At 44.1% G+C, this 18585-nt stretch overlaps 2 protein-coding genes across 6 annotated transcripts; both read right to left on the bottom strand.

The window, feature by feature from the left end:
* Nucleotides 1-537: 537 nt before the first annotated feature.
* Nucleotides 538-7575, bottom strand: LOC129821824 (uncharacterized protein C19orf47 homolog). 3 transcript variants are annotated; one of them, XM_055879505.1, is made up of 8 exons: nt 7485-7575; nt 6177-6264; nt 3030-3144; nt 2660-2741; nt 2320-2445; nt 1977-2123; nt 1620-1693; nt 538-1517 (listed from the first exon to the last, which is right to left on the bottom strand). In XM_055879505.1, the coding sequence occupies exons 1-8, from the start codon at nt 7501-7503 to the stop codon at nt 990-992; spliced, it is 1179 nt and encodes a 392-aa protein (XP_055735480.1). In that variant the 5' UTR covers nt 7504-7575; the 3' UTR covers nt 538-989. The 3 variants fall into 3 exon arrangements, with proteins under 3 accessions (XP_055735480.1, XP_055735478.1, XP_055735479.1); XM_055879503.1 differs by having other exon boundaries at nt 2052-2123; nt 7485-7553; XM_055879504.1 differs by lacking the exons at nt 6177-6264; nt 7485-7575 and adding an exon at nt 3286-4137.
* A 940-nt stretch (nt 7576-8515) lies between these two features.
* Nucleotides 8516-16593, bottom strand: LOC129821823 (protein FosB-like). Of its 3 annotated transcripts, XM_055879502.1 has the most exons (6): nt 16302-16593; nt 15912-16090; nt 14049-14429; nt 13744-13851; nt 13034-13363; nt 8516-12002 (listed from the first exon to the last, which is right to left on the bottom strand). In XM_055879502.1, the coding sequence occupies exons 1-6, from the start codon at nt 16363-16365 to the stop codon at nt 11949-11951; spliced, it is 1116 nt and encodes a 371-aa protein (XP_055735477.1). In that variant the 5' UTR covers nt 16366-16593; the 3' UTR covers nt 8516-11948. The 3 variants fall into 3 exon arrangements, with proteins under 3 accessions (XP_055735477.1, XP_055735475.1, XP_055735476.1); XM_055879500.1 differs by having other exon boundaries at nt 8516-13363; XM_055879501.1 differs by having other exon boundaries at nt 8516-13363; nt 14079-14429.
* Between the last annotated feature and the right edge of the window lie 1992 nt (nt 16594-18585).

The following is an 18585-nucleotide window of genomic DNA, read 5'->3' as shown; positions in this document are numbered from 1 at the left end:
TTGGCTTTCAAGCAGATGGCTGTACACAACCAGAGGTTCAATGTGGTGGTGGAGCCTTCAAAAGGTAGGCATCATCAAGCAATATGCATTTACACATTTCTACAAATACAGTTCATATAAAATGAGGTGATGAAATGCTCTTGCTTGTGGGTTGAGAGGTTCATTGATGTGCTGTTTGCCAGTTGCTGTTGTCCAGTCTAGGGCCAGAGTTACAGCATTAAAGTCTTAGCAGTGGACTGTACCAGGTAGTCACAGACGAGGTGAGGCGAGTGCTTACGTGATATGGTGAATAACGTTACATCGTGCATTCCAACAATCCATTTGATCACTTAGCCAGCTTCACTAGAAGCAGCTCTCCGTAAAGCCTAAAATACAGACCTGTTTTGTGCTAACATTCCACCCCTTGTACTCTGCGTCATATAACCAACATACCATGACAAAGAGTGGAATGTTAGCACAAACAGGTCTCTGTTGGTATCCTGGTTAGCTTTTTATGTGATGTTATCAACATGTCACAATAACTAGCCTTCCGGGGGGGGGGGGGGGGGGTTTAACGGATGGCATCCCCAACTGGAGGCATATGAGGTCAAGAGGCCACTGTGTTGGTGCCATGCCATAACAATAGTATAAAACAATACAACTAAAAGCTAGAGATGGGTACAGCAGTTTTAATCTCCTTGTTTGGCAGAGGGAGAGGAACAGCAGCGTGGAGAAAATGCAGAGAGTGAATACCGCACCATAGCGTGGCTATCTTTCGTCTGTATGTGTCCAACTTAAAAATGTAGTTAGCTCGGATGGGTCAATTTATGCCTATAGAAACTAAACTTACCTTTCAAAACCTGATGCAACATCCAAAATGTTCATTCACCCAGGCCGATTGCAGTGGTCGTCTCAAACCTCTACGGTTGGATATAATAACACACACGTAGGGGGAATAATACCAAATAATAAAAAGGTACTGTTTAAGTCTAGACATGACCTGATATGTGTTAGGTCCTCCTGCTGCCTAGTCTCTTAAAGACATTGACTGACCCTACGTCCATCTGAGCCCCAAAACTCTCCCCTCCTCCAGCCCTGGTGCTGCTGGTGACCTTGGGGCTAGCCAGGGCCGGGCCTGGTCGGGCCTTATTTCTGGTGCTGGTCACCCGGCTGTCCTGGGTGTCGGCAGGCGGTGGGGAGGCAGGGGGCTTGCCCAGTCTCTGAAGGACGCTGAGCTTGGCAGGGGGGAGGCCATCGGGGGAGGAAGAGGAGGAGGAGGAGGGCGAATCAGTGGGGGGGAGTTTGAATTTCCCTCCCAGGCGGCGGAGGGTGGTGGGGGCCAGCTTGGGGGCCCCAGGCTCTTTCTTCTGGGAGGGTGGGAGTCGCTTGAGGACGCCAGCGTACTGTAGGACCGAACCCTCTCCGTCACTATCATCCTCCTCCTCCTCTTCCACTCCGTCTACATCAACCCTTCCTGCTGTTCCCTGCTCCTCCTCCGCGCCGTCTGCTCGGCCCAGACGACTGAACACACCCGTGGCCTGGAGAGAGACGGGCCATGAGAGCAGAGAGGACATGCCCTGACTAACACTCAACGTCATTCACATAGACACACATGTAACGTGTCAAAAGAGAGGGCTCACCTTGCTGCTACCCGTGGTGGTATCTGCCTTGGACTCGGCTCCCAGTCGCTCAAACACGGACATCCGCTTGTTCCCTTTTTATAGGTAAGAGAAACAGAGTTAAAAAGATAAATATACTGTCAAACACAGAAATTGAAAGAGACACATAGAAAGGGTGGAATGGTGTGTGTTGGGTGAGGGGGGGGGGGGGGGGTTCTAGTTCGGGATAGGGTTCATCTTTATCATGGTAAGTAATAAGGACATTCCAAGAACCATTTCCTTTAGATGCGGCAGTCCATAATATTAGTGGGATGAGCGTTAAAGGGCGTTGAATGATTAGTTTCCTTGGTTCACCCTGGCCAGAAGGTGAGGCCCTACCTTTCTTGGCCTGCTGGGCCAGGATTCGGGCGGTGCGTGCCGTGGTGCCTTTGGGCATGTTGATGATGTACTTGCCTTCCATCTCTGCAGTCACGCGCCGACGCTTCACCGGCAGACCGCTCCCCTCGTCAGCAGGCCGGCTCAGCACTGGGAAAAAGAGAGATAGGATGGAGAGAGAGAGAGAGGAGGTGGAAAGAGGTATAGAAGAAAAATAATGAAATATTGTGGGATGGAGACGGCGAGAGTCAGTGTGATATCTATGCTAGGGAGATGTTGCCTCCTGCTACGGCAGATAGAGTGAGAAGGCCAGTCCACACAGAGGGTGGAACAGGGGGGTAGCTACCTGCTTTGCCACTCTTGGCCTGTTTGTTGGACACTGTCACAGAGATTGCCCGGTTGTCAGGGTGATGGGCTGGTGTGCTTGGCGGTGAGTCGCGGCTTAAGGCGTTGGCAATCATACGTGTGGCGGCTGCAGAGAAACAAGAGGATTAGAAACATATGGTGAGGATTCTGGCACAGAATGGCTCCCGTGCATTACCCAAGAGGGTGACGCTACTCATTGGCGGTGGAAGGGGTGACTTATCGTCCTACACTGTTAAGTACATTGAGAAAGGTGATACATAAAAGGAAAATCACTGGTATGAAATTCTTAACGGTTCATTGTTTTGAATCAAAATACTCACGGGTGTTGGCAGTTCTTCGGAGTTCGGTCTGAACGCTGGACTGTCCTGAGGTTATGGCCTGTGTGGCCATTTTGCACATGTCCTGGAGAGGGGAAGGGGAGGTGGGAGAGAGGCAGCATTGGAGTAACTGCTGTCAGAACAGCATTAAAAACAGCAAGTCTTCTGGCAAAGCACCATATCTCTCTCGCATAACTTGTAGTGCTGCATTGGAGGAAGTGCTCCCAACATGTGCTCGAAAAGCTCTTTAAATGAATGATGCAACGGGAAGTGATTCCATCTTTCCGCCCATCATTTCTCTAGACCTGTGGTCTACCAGCCTGTCGATCACGATAGACTGGTCGATCATGCTCTACACAAGCCGTCTCCTTACCTGTCGGTAGACCTGTTTGGCGTGTTTGAGGATGGCAATAATGTCACCGATGACAGTGATGCCCAGGTCCATCATGATCTCCTTACTGAGGTCCATCAGCATGTTCTTCTGGACCCTGCAGAGAGACGGGGGTGGGATTGCGAGAGAAAAGAGAGATATTTCATTCCTACTAATAGAAGAATGGCCGAGAATTTATTCGAAATTAATGGAAATTATTCATGACTTCAATACCAAATTGTTTAGATTCTACATTTACATTTTAGTCATTTAGCAGACGTTCATATCCAGAGTCCAGAAGTGAGTGCATACATTTTCCAGGGATGCAAACCGGTGAGTGCCCAAAAAGGTGACACTTTCTTTTTGCACTGAAACATGCAAAAAATAAAAAAATCTCTGCTAGGGGGGAAATACAGGTTTTAACTAATTAAACAACAAACAATAATATGACAATAATATGATCAGCTGTTCCCAACCACCGGGCCACATGGAAAGGGTCATTTATTATATATTTTTTTATCTCCTCTCCCCTGTAACTACTCCCCAGGTCGTTGCTGCAAATGAGAACGTGTTCTCAGTCAACTTACCTGGTAAAATAACGGAAAAATAAAAATAAAAAATCTGTAAAATAAAATAATACACTGCTCCAAAAAATAAAGGGAACACTTAAACAACACAATGTAACTCCAAGTCAATCACACTTCTGTGAAATCAAACTGTCCACTTAGGAAGCAACACTGATTGACAATAAATTGCACATGCTGTTGTGCAAATGGAATAGACAAAAGGTGGAAATTATAGGCAATTAGCAAGACACCCTCAATAAAGGAGTGATTCTGCAGGTGGTGACCACAGACCACTTCTCAGTTCCTATGCTTCCTGGCTGATGTTTTGGTCACTTTTGAATGCTGGCGGAGCTCTCACTCTAGTGGTAGCATGAGACGGAGTCTACAACCCACACAAGTGGCTCAGGTAGTGCAGCTCATCCAGGATGGCACATCAATGCGAGCTGTGGCAAGAAGGTTTGCTGTGTCTGTCAGCGTAGTGTCCAGAGCATGGAGGCGCTACCAGGAGACAGGCCAGTACATCAGGAGACGTGGAGGAGGCCGTAGGAGGGCAACAACCCAGCAGCAGGACCGCTACCTCCGCCTTTGTGCAAGGAGTAGCACTGCCAGAGCCCTGCAAAATGACCTCCAGCAGGCCACAAATGTGCATGTGTCAGCATATGGTCTCACAAGGGCTCAACAGCATGTGCAATTTATTGTCAATCCGTGTTGCTTCCTAAGTGGACAGTTTGATTTCACAAAAGTGTGATTGACTTGGAGTTACATTGTTTAAGTGTTTTTATTTTTTTGAGCAGTGTATTTATATACAATTAGAGGCTATTTGTGCAGTAATTACATTGAACTTGGTGCAGCCTGTTGGTCCTTTTCTCATCGCTCTAATATCTCTGTCACGCCCACAACAGTTTACAGATTTTGAACTTGAGTAATGCGCGCGGCGCGAGTCTATCGCCGTTTGTGTGAGCTGTGTTGCTCACCAACGTTAGTCGACATGAATAAAAAACAAGCAAACGTCGATATTTTTGGAAGGGCTAAGGAAGATAAAAGGCCCAAAGGGGCATATTTGACATGTTCCAAATATTAGCGGGATTTTGGGAGAGAGACTGGGCCGTCTTTCTCCCAGCTGGTGCGCGATCCCCCAGCTTCGCCGTCAATGGAGTTCGAGCGTTACTTCCCAACCACCAAAGACCTGCGAAGTGCGAAGGAATGGATCCGCGACCCATTTGTGAATGTCCCAGGTGAACCGTCCATGTCTGTGCAGGAAGAAGATCAACTCCTTGAGGTTGCAAATGACGGTGGCCTTAAACGTATGCTTGAGAACTTCATCTCTGCCGACCTTCTGGATTAAAATCAAGGCTGCATTTCCTGATAGCCTCAAAAGCACCGAAAACGTTGCTTCCATTTCCAACATCCTACCTCTGTGAAGCGGGGTTTTCCACAATGACCGCAACAAAAAACTAATTACGGAGTAGACTGGACATAAGGAACAAAGGTGTCACTGTCTCCCATCACCCTTAGATGGGACCTTATTGTTGCCGGGAAACAAGCTCAGTGTTCCCGCTGATTCAGACATGGTGAGTTGGCATAATTTCAGGCAGAGTATATACCCCTTTTTATCCACTGTATTGAAAGAGGGAACGTGTGTGGTGTTTCTTTCACATCTATTGGCATAAGCCAGGCCCAGGCCCAGCCCCAGCTACACTTGATCCCCGAATCTACTTGTTTAACAAACATTGCCTCATTTTCACCTAATTCTCTCATTCTGAAAATTAACCACATATTGTAGAGGGAAAACATTAGTTCAGATAGTTCTTTAGCTAGTTAACATTTCACACAGATTGCCAGGGTCCATTAAGCAACTAACGAGTTATAACTTGAGGAACGGCAAGGAGTCGTATACCAGTTAATACTATAGCGAATTGGTTAGCTCACTAACGTTAGCTCATCTGATATTGTAACGTTAGCTAGCTAGCTGTCTGACTTTATTAACCAGCTAACTTTCAAACAATAAACACAATTATTTGATCAGCTAAGTTGGCTATTGTTGCTTAACATTTATCTGGCTAGCTAACGGAGAATTCGATCCAGCTACGATAGCAAGATACTTAACAATACTTGTTCCACAACACTTTCTCCCTCACCTCAAACTTTCCAAATGCCAGTTGTTTTTCGGTTACAGCTCATGAAGTACGCTTCATCACCTTCTCACCCCCGTCTCCGTGGTCAGGCTTCTCACCTACCTCTTCGTTATCGTTCAGGGACTCGCTGCTGTAACTGGCAAACTGCCTTTGCCCCCCCCCCCCCCCCCCCCCCCAACCTTTCTCATCGGATCTAAACGATTCACTTAGGTTACGTATTTTTGATTCAAAATGGCAAATTTCGCCAAAAGGTGACTAGTTTGCATCACTGATTTTCATATTTCTTCATTCTGGTCCCCCATGGGAATCAAACCCGCAACCCTGGCGTTGCAAGTCCCATGCTCTACCAAATGAGCCACACGGGACCAATAATCAAATTAAAATGTCTGACAATCTTTCATTTTGTGGTGAACTGTTCCAGGCCAAGGAGTGAAGACAGCCTTAATTACCTGTTGTCCACAAAAGACACAGCATAGTTGACAGCCAGACCAGCAGGTATCCCAGCATCTTTGAAGAACTGGATCCACTCCGAGGTGGCTGAAAAGGCAGGAGGAGGAGCGTTAAAAACAGCTCAAATAGCTGATCAAAACAAACACCTTGACTTTAATTGCTGAAGTGTTTACAAGTATCTTTTAAGAGCTATATTACAAAAGTGATGGTCTTAAAACGTATTTTGACAAACGTATTTTTCAATTGCAATACTAACAGCCATAACTTATTGACCTTCAAAGTTAAAATTCAAAGCCATCTGATTAGGCTATATCCATATAGTGAGCTCCAATGGAACATGCCAAGTGGAAACCCTGGGGGACAGGACAGCATGCTGAAGTCAGACAACACATGCTCGACCAGCCAGCTAGGTGTTATTTATAAAACCATGATGGATCGCCTTGTGGTGACAGCGAAATTCCACTGGTGTTCATAGACACATTTGATATTGCCAGTGTTTCCACCAGAACGATAATTTTGCCGTCAACGCGGATCGGTGATGTGTAAAGGACTTCATTTTACAGTATCAGGCAAAATAAGTGTAATTAAACTGAGTGGTCTCTGGTTAGCTAACTAGAGGGAGACAACTGGCAGCTGAAGTCAGTCCCAACATTAGCTAAAGGGCTTTGGTTGCAGTGTGTGGGCTACTCGTCGCGAACATATAAAATAACTTGCTAACTAAACTAGTTAACCAACCGTTCTGTCTGGGTTTAATTTCACCATGGCCTGCACGAAACGTATGACAATGAAACAAGACGACCTTTCGGTAACACTAGTTGTTAGACTAGCGATCTACCTCCCCTCCATAACGCTAATGTTAGAACGCTACATGTGTAGTTGTGGACTAGCTACTAGTTGACTTGCTAGCTAGCCAATTTAAAAGTAGCTAACGTTCATGTGAATGAAAATGTTAGGTAGCTAGATTGACTACAACTTCGTATCAGTCAACTCGATGGAGCCAATGATAAACTAGTCACCAGTCCCACTTTTGTTTGTGGTAAAAAAAAAAAAACACAAACAAGAATGATGCACAACCAATGTTGAATAGCTAACGTTATTTAGCTAACTAAACGGCTAAAGTTAGCTACTACATTCTAGTCGGCACTTGAGACCTACACACTATGCTAGCTAGACATACAGAAACCAGTTTCTCTACATTCCGAAAAATAAATATCCTTAATCAGTATTCTAAGAATAATTGATAACAAATATTTTTTGAGTCTTTTTAAGCGATTTCCACGTTATCTGGGCCCTTTTATATCACTCACCTGTTGTTACGGACGCCATGTTTACAGAAGAACAGCTGCATCCAGGAGACAGCGCCGTTCGTGACGTAATTTCCGTTGCGTTTCTGAAGTGGCATATTTTCACCACCAGAGTGTAGTGTAAGCCTTCAATCTACTGCCATAAATTGTCGTTCATTTTTTGGAGACATTTCAGTGACATTACATTTTATGATAGAGGTGAGGAATGGGGCCACACCAGTGGAGGCTGGTGGGAGGAACTTTAGGAGGGGCTCATTGTATTGGCTGGAATGGAATAAATGGAACCGTATCAAACAGATCAAACATGTGGAAACCACGGTTGACTCCGTACCATCTATTCAATTCCAGCCTCTACAATTAGCCCATCCTCCTATAGCTCCTCCCACCAGCCTCCACTGGGCCACACACGTAACACAACACAACAAATCACCTTGACAATATGTTGCTGTTTATTGAATGCCATTTTCTCAACAAAGATTTGGACGGTAATATAAACCGTTACGGAGGGGATAGCTCACTCAGCTTTCAGTCTATCAACAACAACGATGAGTAAAGCCCCCCCCCCCCCCCCCCCCATCCGTCAAGTAAAATAAGAGAGAATGGAGGAAAGGAGTTAGAATGGGGTGGACACAGAGAGAGGCAGAGAGAGAGAGAAAGAAATATGACAGGTGTACTGTCATACCATCTGGTCCATTTGAAAAAGATGGACAGTACTGTATAATATAATCAGAGGTTAAATTGATTCATTCAGAAACAGATTATTATTAAGGTTATTATACTTATTTTATGCATTGAACAAGGACAAGTGTGTAGTTATCAAAGCACCAGCATTAGATCGATCAGTTGAGTAAAAGTGTTTGTACCACTGATGCAGCACCCTCTCAATATCCTCCAATAAAAGCCATTTAGTTTTGGGCCTCAGCTGTTAGAAATAGTCTCAATGTCTCGAGTATAAAGTCCATTTTCATTGGTCACTGCTGATCACAACAATGCAACCGTTGCTTCACAGAAAAAGACAAACATATGTTTACATATACAGTCTGATTATTATAATTTTGTTTATAGAGAAGGCATTCGAGGAAAAGACAAAGGTTCTATTGAAGGAAATAACAGAAATAAGGCATCAAAGGAAAATGCTAAGAAATTGAGTGTTTTGAAATATTTCTTTTAAGATTCTTATATTTATAATCAAGGTCCACCCCTCAACCTCCACTCAATTAGGTCAAGACCTCTTGGCCCAAACATAGATACAGGGCTATGTGAATGAAAGATCACGGTACAGTTTATAACAGGGGTTGAAAATCACAGCAATACATGATCACACTGGACACATAGCGTAGCAGAAAGAGAGTGCCAGGAGATTTCTGGCACTGTGTAAATGAAGTTCTTCAGAGGATTTGCTACATGTCTATCTCAGACGATATGAGGGCTGCATCTCAAAGTGTCAATTTCGATACATAACATGGTAAGTTTGCAACTCATGGGAAAATAAATCATTTGTCATTCACAAAAATGGTAAAAGACCTCTTGTCTGTTCCAGTCAGTCTTGTATCAGGTATTTGTATGAAGGCAGGTCCACTGCTACAACAAAGTTACTGAGTTTATTTAATCATTTCTACATGTGTCCATGGCCCATCTCGACTTGGATTGTTAGAAAAAGAACTTCCAAAATGACTTATCCTCTCAGTTCTCTCCCTCAATCCTCCTCTCTATTTCTCTGTCTTTACCTTTCGGTCTCTCTGTCTCTAGGCCTCCAGTGATGGTGTGAATAAACAAATCACACTAGGGAGGTGGTGTGAAGGCAGTATTGGCCACCAGCCTGGACACTGCAGAAAATGCCATTTCCGGAGATGAGAGAAGGGTAGAAGAGAAGGGGGGTTGACAGTGAGCAAGCATCTGCAGTGCGGACAGACACTATCTCTCTCTGTGTGGTCTATATAAAGGGCACCTTAGATGGTACAGATTAGAAAATGAGACTTATGTGAACTGGACCTAATTTCCTGATTTGTCCAGTGCTGACATAAGTGTGTATTCTTCTTCCTAACCGGGTTTCCAAGGTAAGACAAAAATGACATCACATTCTCTGAGAGAATGCATGGTTGGGATTGAAGAAATCAACGCGACACTGTTTAGGGTGTGAAATAAGAATATCATCGGCATGAATATTCAAACATGCTCTCGTTCAGTGAAAGAACCATGGGATTGTTGTTTTTGTCCAACTCTGGAGACTCTGTGAGCGCTTTTGATGGAACAGAACCCATGGACCTAATCACTGATAAGACTTGTTGTAAGTGAACCTGCCAGAACAGGATTGTACTGTGATAAGTTCCTCTGATTTACGACAGGTAGCTCCACAAAACCATTCCGTACACGTGCCACCTATCAGTATAAACCCCTTTCACACATCATCAACAATGCCATGGTAGGTTCATGGAAGGAAATGAAAAGGCAATGACGTTCGTCATTCAAAAAGGGCGTATGAGGACTGTCCCTTGTCTTACCAGTCGAAGCCTGGCACGTTAGTTATTTTGGAGGGGCCCTCTTTTGAATTCACAACTAAGACTTTAGCCCATCTAATGATAAGCCAAACATATTTTTTTCCCTATCACACCTCCATTGATATTTCAACAATAACTACTATGAGGTGAATATTTTTAAAGAGAGCAACTCTCAAAAAGCTCTCCAAAAATGTCTGTTGATTGAAATACATAACTACTTTATTGAACAAGAATGCACACTAGACTCTAACAGACTTCTCAACAAAAACATTAAATTAAAAATGATTTGCATCATTAATACTTTAATATGTATTTTGACATTCAATTCATATTAGTTTCCTCATTTTGGGTCCGAAGGGGACTAAGTGGTGACATTAAGCTTTGGCGGTGTAGGCATTGGGACTGACCTCACAGAGAAAAACAAACAGGCAAAGGCAATAGCACCACCTCAATAATTTCATCATACTGATGAGCTGCAATACATGCCGTATCACGTGTTAGATATAGTTATCCTGAATAATGTGCTTTATATATAAAACATGAGCACAGGCAGTGATAATGTGCGTCATATTGAGGGAATGGTTAAGTACGGTAGTTTATTATAATAATTTTGTTATTTTAGAAAAATATCAATTTTAAAACCAGCCTCAACAACCCCCTCTGTTTCTTCATTGACAAAAATATCCCATTTTTATATTTTCAAACATTCATACTTTACAATCATTGTACATACACTTAAATATACACATCTTCTGTATGTATATGCATATGCTTTTAAGTATACTTTTGACACATATAAAAAAAAATATATAGTGCACATGCCTCTGAAGTTGCCAAACCTAATATAAAAAATCAAATAATAACACAATGCAATAATAATAGTAACATTAAGGGGAAAACCTCCCCTGAAAGAACAAAAATGTCTGGCAGTGGCGACACAGGTTAGAGCGGAGGACAAAGCAACAACAAAAAAATACATAAAACATAACAAATGACACTTGAAAATAAAAGGAACCAATTCACAGGCAAATGAAGAACACATACTCATAAACACCCCCTCCTCTTGTCTCCTCTGTGTGTCCGGCTCTGTATTGTGCTCTAACATCGTGTCAACCTCAATCAAGAAATAAATAAGCGGGCCAAGTGGCTCAGAGTGAGATACACTCACAATAAATGCCCCTCCCACTAGGAGAGGAACAGAGGCCACTCATCCCAATGTTCAGAGGTTGGTTGAATATTCCTTTTAAAGTATCGTTTTAAAAACAATGGTTCACATCTGATACCAATAGACTCATGTCTGACAAAAGCTCTTTAACAAAAGGACATACATCTCTCAATGTTTTTTTTTCTCATTACATTTTCTCTGTCAAAGGTAAGACTTAAAAACAACAACAGAAAATACTTGGTGATAAAGGAGGGGGGAAGAACATTGTACACAATAGTATCAGTAACGAATGGAGGACAATTCAGATGCTTGAACGCGACGGTATGAGTATTTGTGTGGACCCAGGATGAAGAGACTTTGCAGTATGGTGGTGGTACTATGCCGGTAAGAGGTAAACCATACACACAGTTGGCAAGAGCTGGATTTGTTTTGGCTTTTTAAAATTCAATTTAGGCTTAAGAGTACAGGGGGCTCATCCTCTGTCTCTGCCAAAGTTTCAGCTCTCCCTCTAGACCTCTACCTCGGCTAAAGCCTCTTCTCTCACTCTCCTGCCGTCCTCATCTCACCGTCACAACACAAGTCTCATTTAATCTCCATCGTTTCAACATCCAACAATGGCTCAGGAGAAGAATGAAAAGAGTGACACCCTTTTGCATTTGTGTCCATCCTATTTTGTGTCCTTTTCAATGTGTGTTTTTTTTGCTTTTGTTTTTTTAAAGGTCTACTTTGAGCGAAACACTCCAGGGCTCCTCAGTGGGGGGTGCGTCCGTGTCCATGTGGGGGACGTGTGAGGTGGGCCGGCGCTCAGTCAAGGTCCCAGGGTCTGGAAGGGCTCGGCGTGCTCTCAGGGTTCGAAGACTTCAAAGAGACAGAGAGAGGGAGAGACAGAGGAGAGAAACAAAGATGGAGAGATGGACGAAGAGTAGACGGCAGGATAAAAAGAGAAAGAGCCAAATAGCTGGAGGCTGTGACGCCCTCCCCTTTCCAAGTCACAACTAATGACGAAGAAGCAAGAGGAACCGAGAGGATGAGGAAGGCGGGAGGGGAGAGCAAGAGCTCAGCAGTCTGGCCTCACAAAAGAAGACCCAAACCTAAGTCCTTCTGCCCTATTTCTGCTTGCACAAATACATTCAGCATGAAGAGCGGGATGAAGAAGATGAGAGCAGGAGCAGTGAGAGAGGGATGACCGACAGAGGGAACGAAGGGGAGGATAAGTGTGCTTGTGGGATCGCAGGTGAGCATGTTGCTATTTACTGTGTGCACTGTACGTGCACGTCACAAGACGTTGAAAGATTCATTGTGAATTAAGCCGGGTATGATGTCAGAGGATGTTTCACAGATCAACTGACAACTCAGAGCCCAGAGTTTTAGACTCAATTTGAATTCACTTTAAATACTTGATTAGTTACGTTTGGTTACCTCATAAGGACAACGGTGTGCACTGAATGCTATGTGGTCAAACTTTGCTTGATTTCTTGTTTACTTGGTCTGAATGTGTGTGAGTTTGTATGGCTCATTATATAATGTATGTTTATCCATGTTGTTGACCTCATCTACCATGAGCAACTGTTTTTTGCCGTATATAAGTGATTGACATAGGGGCGTGTGTGTGTGTGCGTGTGGTGTGTGTGTCTGTCGGTCAGTCACAGCGCGAGCAGCGAGGCCGAGTTCAGGGAATCAGAGGACTGCTCGCTGCTGCTGTTTCTCTGGTTAGCGCTGACCCCGCAGGCTCCCTCTGGGTAGCTGAACACAAATGAAGATGTGTATGAAGGGTTGTAGCTGCCAGCGGCCGCGCCATCATAGTGACCACCACCCCCACCGTCGGCCACCAGGCACGGCCCACCCGGCGCAGGCTCGCTTGAGCCATAGAAAGAACTAGAAAACGCTACCTCCTGCATCATCCCCGGCTGCGGTTGAACCTGTTGCTGCTGTTGAACCTGCTGCTGTTGTTGCTGTGAAGTAGAAGGCTGTGAGGAGTAGGCAGGAGGCAGGTAGAAAGTGTCCTCCACAGTCAAGCCCACGATGGAGACGGGAGCCTGTTGGGGCAGTGGGGGCTGATGCTGGAGCTGTGTGGAGCCTGAGGCCTGCTGCTCCTGGTAGGGGATCTTGCAGCTGGGCTGGTGAGCCACCAGGACAAACTCCAGGCGCTCCTTCTCCTTCTGCAGCTCAGAGATCTCAGCCTCCAGCTCAGACTTCTCCTCCTCCAGGATGTCGGTCTCCTGTGGAGGGAGGGAGGAAAGGCGAGAGATAGAGGGTTAGACTATACAGCTGTTTGAATTCTATGTCTATGGAGGTGGATGCATGGCTATCTTTCTAGATATAGATAGGCCTACATGTTTCCTCCTTGAAATAGATAGCATAGCCTATGCTAGGACTGGCAAATTAGACTATAACAACTCTAGGCACAATAGACTGTAACACGCACTATAATCATCTTTTCTCACTTCAACTTCTGTTAATAACCCGCCACTTAAATAACATTGTGTTCCTATTACTCACATACACAGTCATTACCATAAGCCTAGTAATGTAGCGTAACACACTGTATATAATTATTACCATAAGTCATTTTGACAGTAAGAACCCCAGCCAAGCTCACCCCTTGCAGTCTGTCAGTGAGTTCGCGCCGGCGGTTTCGGCATTTGGCGGCTGCCAGCTTGTTCCTCTCGCGTCGAACACGCCTCTTCTCTTGCTCCTCTGGAGTCAACTGGAGGAAAGGAATAAGGAGAGGTTAAAACAAACCCAAACTTTGCCTTTGCCTCTATCTCGCTAGCTTAGAATAACAGATATATAGATGTCTCATCAAATACAGTATCATTAAAAAATGTGGTGAATATGTTAACTCTTGCTGTCTATCCATTTGACATATAAAGATTGACACACGGGGCATACACACACACTTACAAACACACCAACATCTCCATCGTCACTCACAGACTCGTCTCGTACACGGCGACTACGGGTCCTAGACTGGCGGATGGGGCCCGGGGCTGGCCCCGGGGTCTCAGAGCCTGCGGGAGTAAAGCCTGAGCCAGAGGAATAACTGGGCCCTGGCAGATCATAAGGGTCTACCAGGGACACAGACTGGGTCATAGTAGAGGTTCCCGTCTCACTCTGACCAGAGGCCTGGGACGAGATGAGAGTTGGCTGCACCATCCACTGCAGGTCCTGGCTGCTGGTGATGGCTGTGACTGTGGGCACAAAGGAGCCTGGCATGTCTACTCCTCCACTGCTGCCCCCAGAACCACTGCCTACCCCTTCCCCGCCTCCAGCAGACACACAATCCTGGAACACACAGAGATCAAGGGGTTAGGCATGAACACAGACAGAGAAATGTGATGCTGCTATACAATGCAATGACAACAAGTGACTTGCTCTTTAAACATTGCTTTGTGAACTACTTAGATGTTGATTTCGTTGAACATAAGAGGGTAGATATCACAGCAGAAGATTGCATAGCCTTGATGTCCATAAGACACACACTTTGAGGGTACAGTTTGACGCACCCATTCTAATTACAAGTCATCTATAAACAAACGTTGAATAAAATGCCACCATTGCAAACATTTACCATGTGGATAAGAAGCTGACTGGTATAATGCATTGTATGTCCCCCTTATAATGTCTTATTATGATCTCATTATGATACTAACTTAATAACAACAATCCATTTAAATGTGTTAAAATGTAACACATGTATAACCCTTATAATAACATCATGAAGGCTCATAGAAGCTTACAATAAGTAATAAAGCATATCAGGAAATTTCACTATTATGAAATGATTGAATGCCAGTGAGAGTTGGAGTCTCCCAAAATTCCTGCAGAACATTATAAATAGATCACTGCGAGAATAGATGTAAGTGCCCAAATCTATCCTTGGCTCTCTCTGCTTTAATTAGAACTGAGACGAGCAGTGATGCCATAGTAAACTCGGAATATATTAATATTCATATCAAAGCGTGTAAGGCAAGGGGACATGCAGCTTTGAGGAGACCACCTAAACCAATCAACTCGCTCAAAAAAGTCCCCCTTCCTCCTCCCCCGTCACACCCCCGGCGTTCCCTTAGCAACGCAACGTAACACTCCAAAATAGAACGCATTTACGTCACAGCGAGCCCTGAACTGGGAGCGTGGAGAGAAGCGAGCAAAGGCGGAGTATTTTTGTGCATACGTAGGAGAGTGACAAAACGTTGTCATCCGTTGCGCGGGGCGCTGTAAACCAACCACCAAAGACAGTACACGTTGCTAGTAGCATTGGCAAAGCCTGAGTCAGAGATCATGCCGGCCGGCAAGCCTTTACTACAATACAATTCAAGTGCCTGTAATTTTCCAGGACATTAGCATATCTTTAGCATTGTTGATCCGACGTGAAAGGGAAATGTTCTTGCCTTTCCCTATCATAGAGCCTATGTAATAACAAGCGTATAATAATGATGATACTCAGGTTGATAAATCCAAACTCTGCATGGTAGAACTCTAATGCGCCAAGGTATAACTGCACCAGCATTTGCAAATGCTACTGAACTGTAAAGCATCATATGAAATAATTCTAAACTTAACCCATATTCCTGGAATACAGCCCACGGCCACATCATCATAAACAACATAAATCAGACTTCATGCATTATTATATAAACATCTGTCAAATGAAATGTTGCCTCGATATTATAATAATAAACTTTCGGAAAGTGGGGGAAAAGGACACATAAGCTCCCTTTCTCGAATCATTGCTCAAAGTAAAGACATTTGACTTATTGGACCTACCTGTGAGGCACTGGCCGGCGGGCTCCCGAAGGAGTCCACGGAGGAAAGGTACTGAGACTCAAAAGACGGGGACGAACTTCCACGGGAGATGGTATCAAAGTCAGCGGGGAACCCTTGGAACATTACCCCGGAGGAGCCGAGTGAGAAACCTACAGTTTCCGGAATGAGTGTGATGTCACCTGCAGTTCAAGCGCACACACATGGGCGAGGGGAGACAGCTGTCAGTTTGCTGTCATTGAAATGCAATCTCATGTATCTAGGATATGGTCAGCAGTAAACATGCAGAACTGGAAACCTTGCTTTACGTGTAGCCTACATGTATATCGGAAATAACGTAATAAGAACCGTGTTGCTGCATTATCTAACATTTATGTTAAGAAAGTATTTTACCGTTAATGTATTCCTTATTGTGCTCCGGTAAGATGCTCTTGGTCTCTTTCCAAAAAAGTTGCATGAAGAAGGAAATCCAGTTCCCTGCTAAGGAAACTCCTTACGTTCCGGATTTTAAAAACTCATTGATCCAATTCAGAGTCCGCGAAAATATGTCCTTTGTCCGTTTCTCCAATGTGCAATTATAGATCCATGTAAAAGTCCACTATGGGTAAACTGATCAGCGATATAGAGTCTCAGCCCACAGAAGCGAGTCTTGTCTTATGAATGAATCCATGGAGTACGAGCGAAGCATTGTAAAGGACACGAAGTCCCGCCTCGGAGTTCCGCTGACGTACGTGCCCATTTATGGGGTTGTGTTTTTGTTTGGTATCCTTGGTAATGACGTTTAGCAAGGGATTCCCTCTCCCACAGAAATGGTACAGCAGACGAGAATAGAAAATGTTACTAACACAGCCACGAAATATTTCTAACCAATAAACAATTTCGGATAGTAAATTGAATGAAACAGCATGTTTTAGTGTGCACGTAGCCAAATTATTTATTGTAAAGCAGATTAAATGCTAATCCAAATGCACTTGTTCTTAGTATTTTGAAGGTGTCTGCACATGTAGATTAATAATTATTTTCTAGACTCATTAAAAAGCCTAAATATTGAAGAGTTAAGCTCCAGATCAAGTAAAACTTCGAGGGCTAGTTTGGCCCATTGCCTAATGAATATGTTCATGAATAAAACAGGCAAGATTATTAATGTACAGACTGTCTGCCTCGTATATATATTATTAATATTTGCATAGGCCTAAAGAGATAAATAAATATATAAATGAATATAGATCTTGCATGTAGGTTAGCAGATATAGTATAATGTAGGCTATAGCCTAGTGACAATGAAATGGGATATTACTGAAATGACTTCTAAAGGAACATCAATGAAAAGAAGGCTATGGGACAGGCTACTTCGTACTGGCACTATTTAGACCGGTTGGCCATTATAAACATTTACATTTACATCATTTAGCAGACGCTCTTATCCAGAGCGACTTACAAATTGGAAAGTTCATACATATTCATCCTGGTCCCCCCGTGGGGAATGAACCCACAACCCTGGCGTTGCAAACGCCATGCTCTACCAACTGAGCCACACGGGACCACACGGGACACATTCCATTGTCGATTTCTTACGCAATTGAGGTGGTTTGACATCGCTCACAAGAGAAAGGAAACACACCAGGCAAAGAGAGAAAATCCTCTCGGGTAAACTTTCTCACGGACACGCCCTCGGGAGTTCCCTTTTTTGAGGAGGCCGTGGTATCCCTCGTTCTAGAACTGGATCATCTGCTGCTGGGATTTCGACAGGTTTTTCGCACTGGCAAGTTTGAACACATTCATTTATTGTTCTTTATCATTGCATCAAATATCATCAATATTAGTTTATGAGCTGGTCTTTTAGACTGAAATGGAGAAGGTCGAGCCAAAGCATGCGAAGTGTTTGTATGAGTGGAGCATCTTCAGGCAACTAATCTATGGACTGTGAGTCTATGCACTCATGTAGAAGATGGCAAGATAGACTATGTGTTATTCATGAGCGTGGTGTGTGAAATGTGCAGAGGGCGTCGCTGATCAATGATTCTGTTGTCAATTTTTTTTCCACACGAGTTCCCAGAATAACAACGAGGGGTATTCTTTATTCAAGAGTCTCCAAACGTTTTACCAGAAAATATGTAAACAGATTGAAGCAGAGCGTTCCGACACGGATAGTGGGCAGTAGTGACGGAAATACACTGCTGTCACTGCAAACATCATCCTCTGTCGAACTGTACAGAAACATTATTGATTTTATTTTCTGTAGCCTGCTCCTCTCCACGTAAAGACGCAAATGGGAATATGGCAGGTGGCAGGAGGTGTGTGTGTGTGTGGGGGGGTAAAATGTCACCGCGGCAGGCATGCTGTAGAATACATCGGTGTGTAAAATGACTGGGAATAGTGGGGATAACAACAATTAGTCAGCACTACAACGTCACGGATGAGGAACGTTCTGTACTTTGTCGGTGCTCAATCGCGATGAGTAATCCGTACAGATGGTCCATGGTAAACTCTGAGGTCATAACAATACCGCATACATGTACCTACCTACACAGGAGAGAAGCAAGTGTTGTATAATATTAGAGGAAGGAGGTTCATAATCAGGGAAGTTATCAAGAAGATAGGGCTGGAGGGCTATTATTGAGATCAATAGCATACCTTCCATTTCACATTCTAATTGCACTGACTGAAACAACGACAA

This window comes from Salvelinus fontinalis, chromosome 24 (assembly GCF_029448725.1).
Source record: "Salvelinus fontinalis isolate EN_2023a chromosome 24, ASM2944872v1, whole genome shotgun sequence".
Taxonomy (NCBI): Eukaryota; Metazoa; Chordata; class Actinopteri; order Salmoniformes; family Salmonidae; genus Salvelinus; species Salvelinus fontinalis.
Note: the sequence above shows the minus strand (reverse complement) of the source record. Positions and strands in the feature narration are given on the sequence as shown.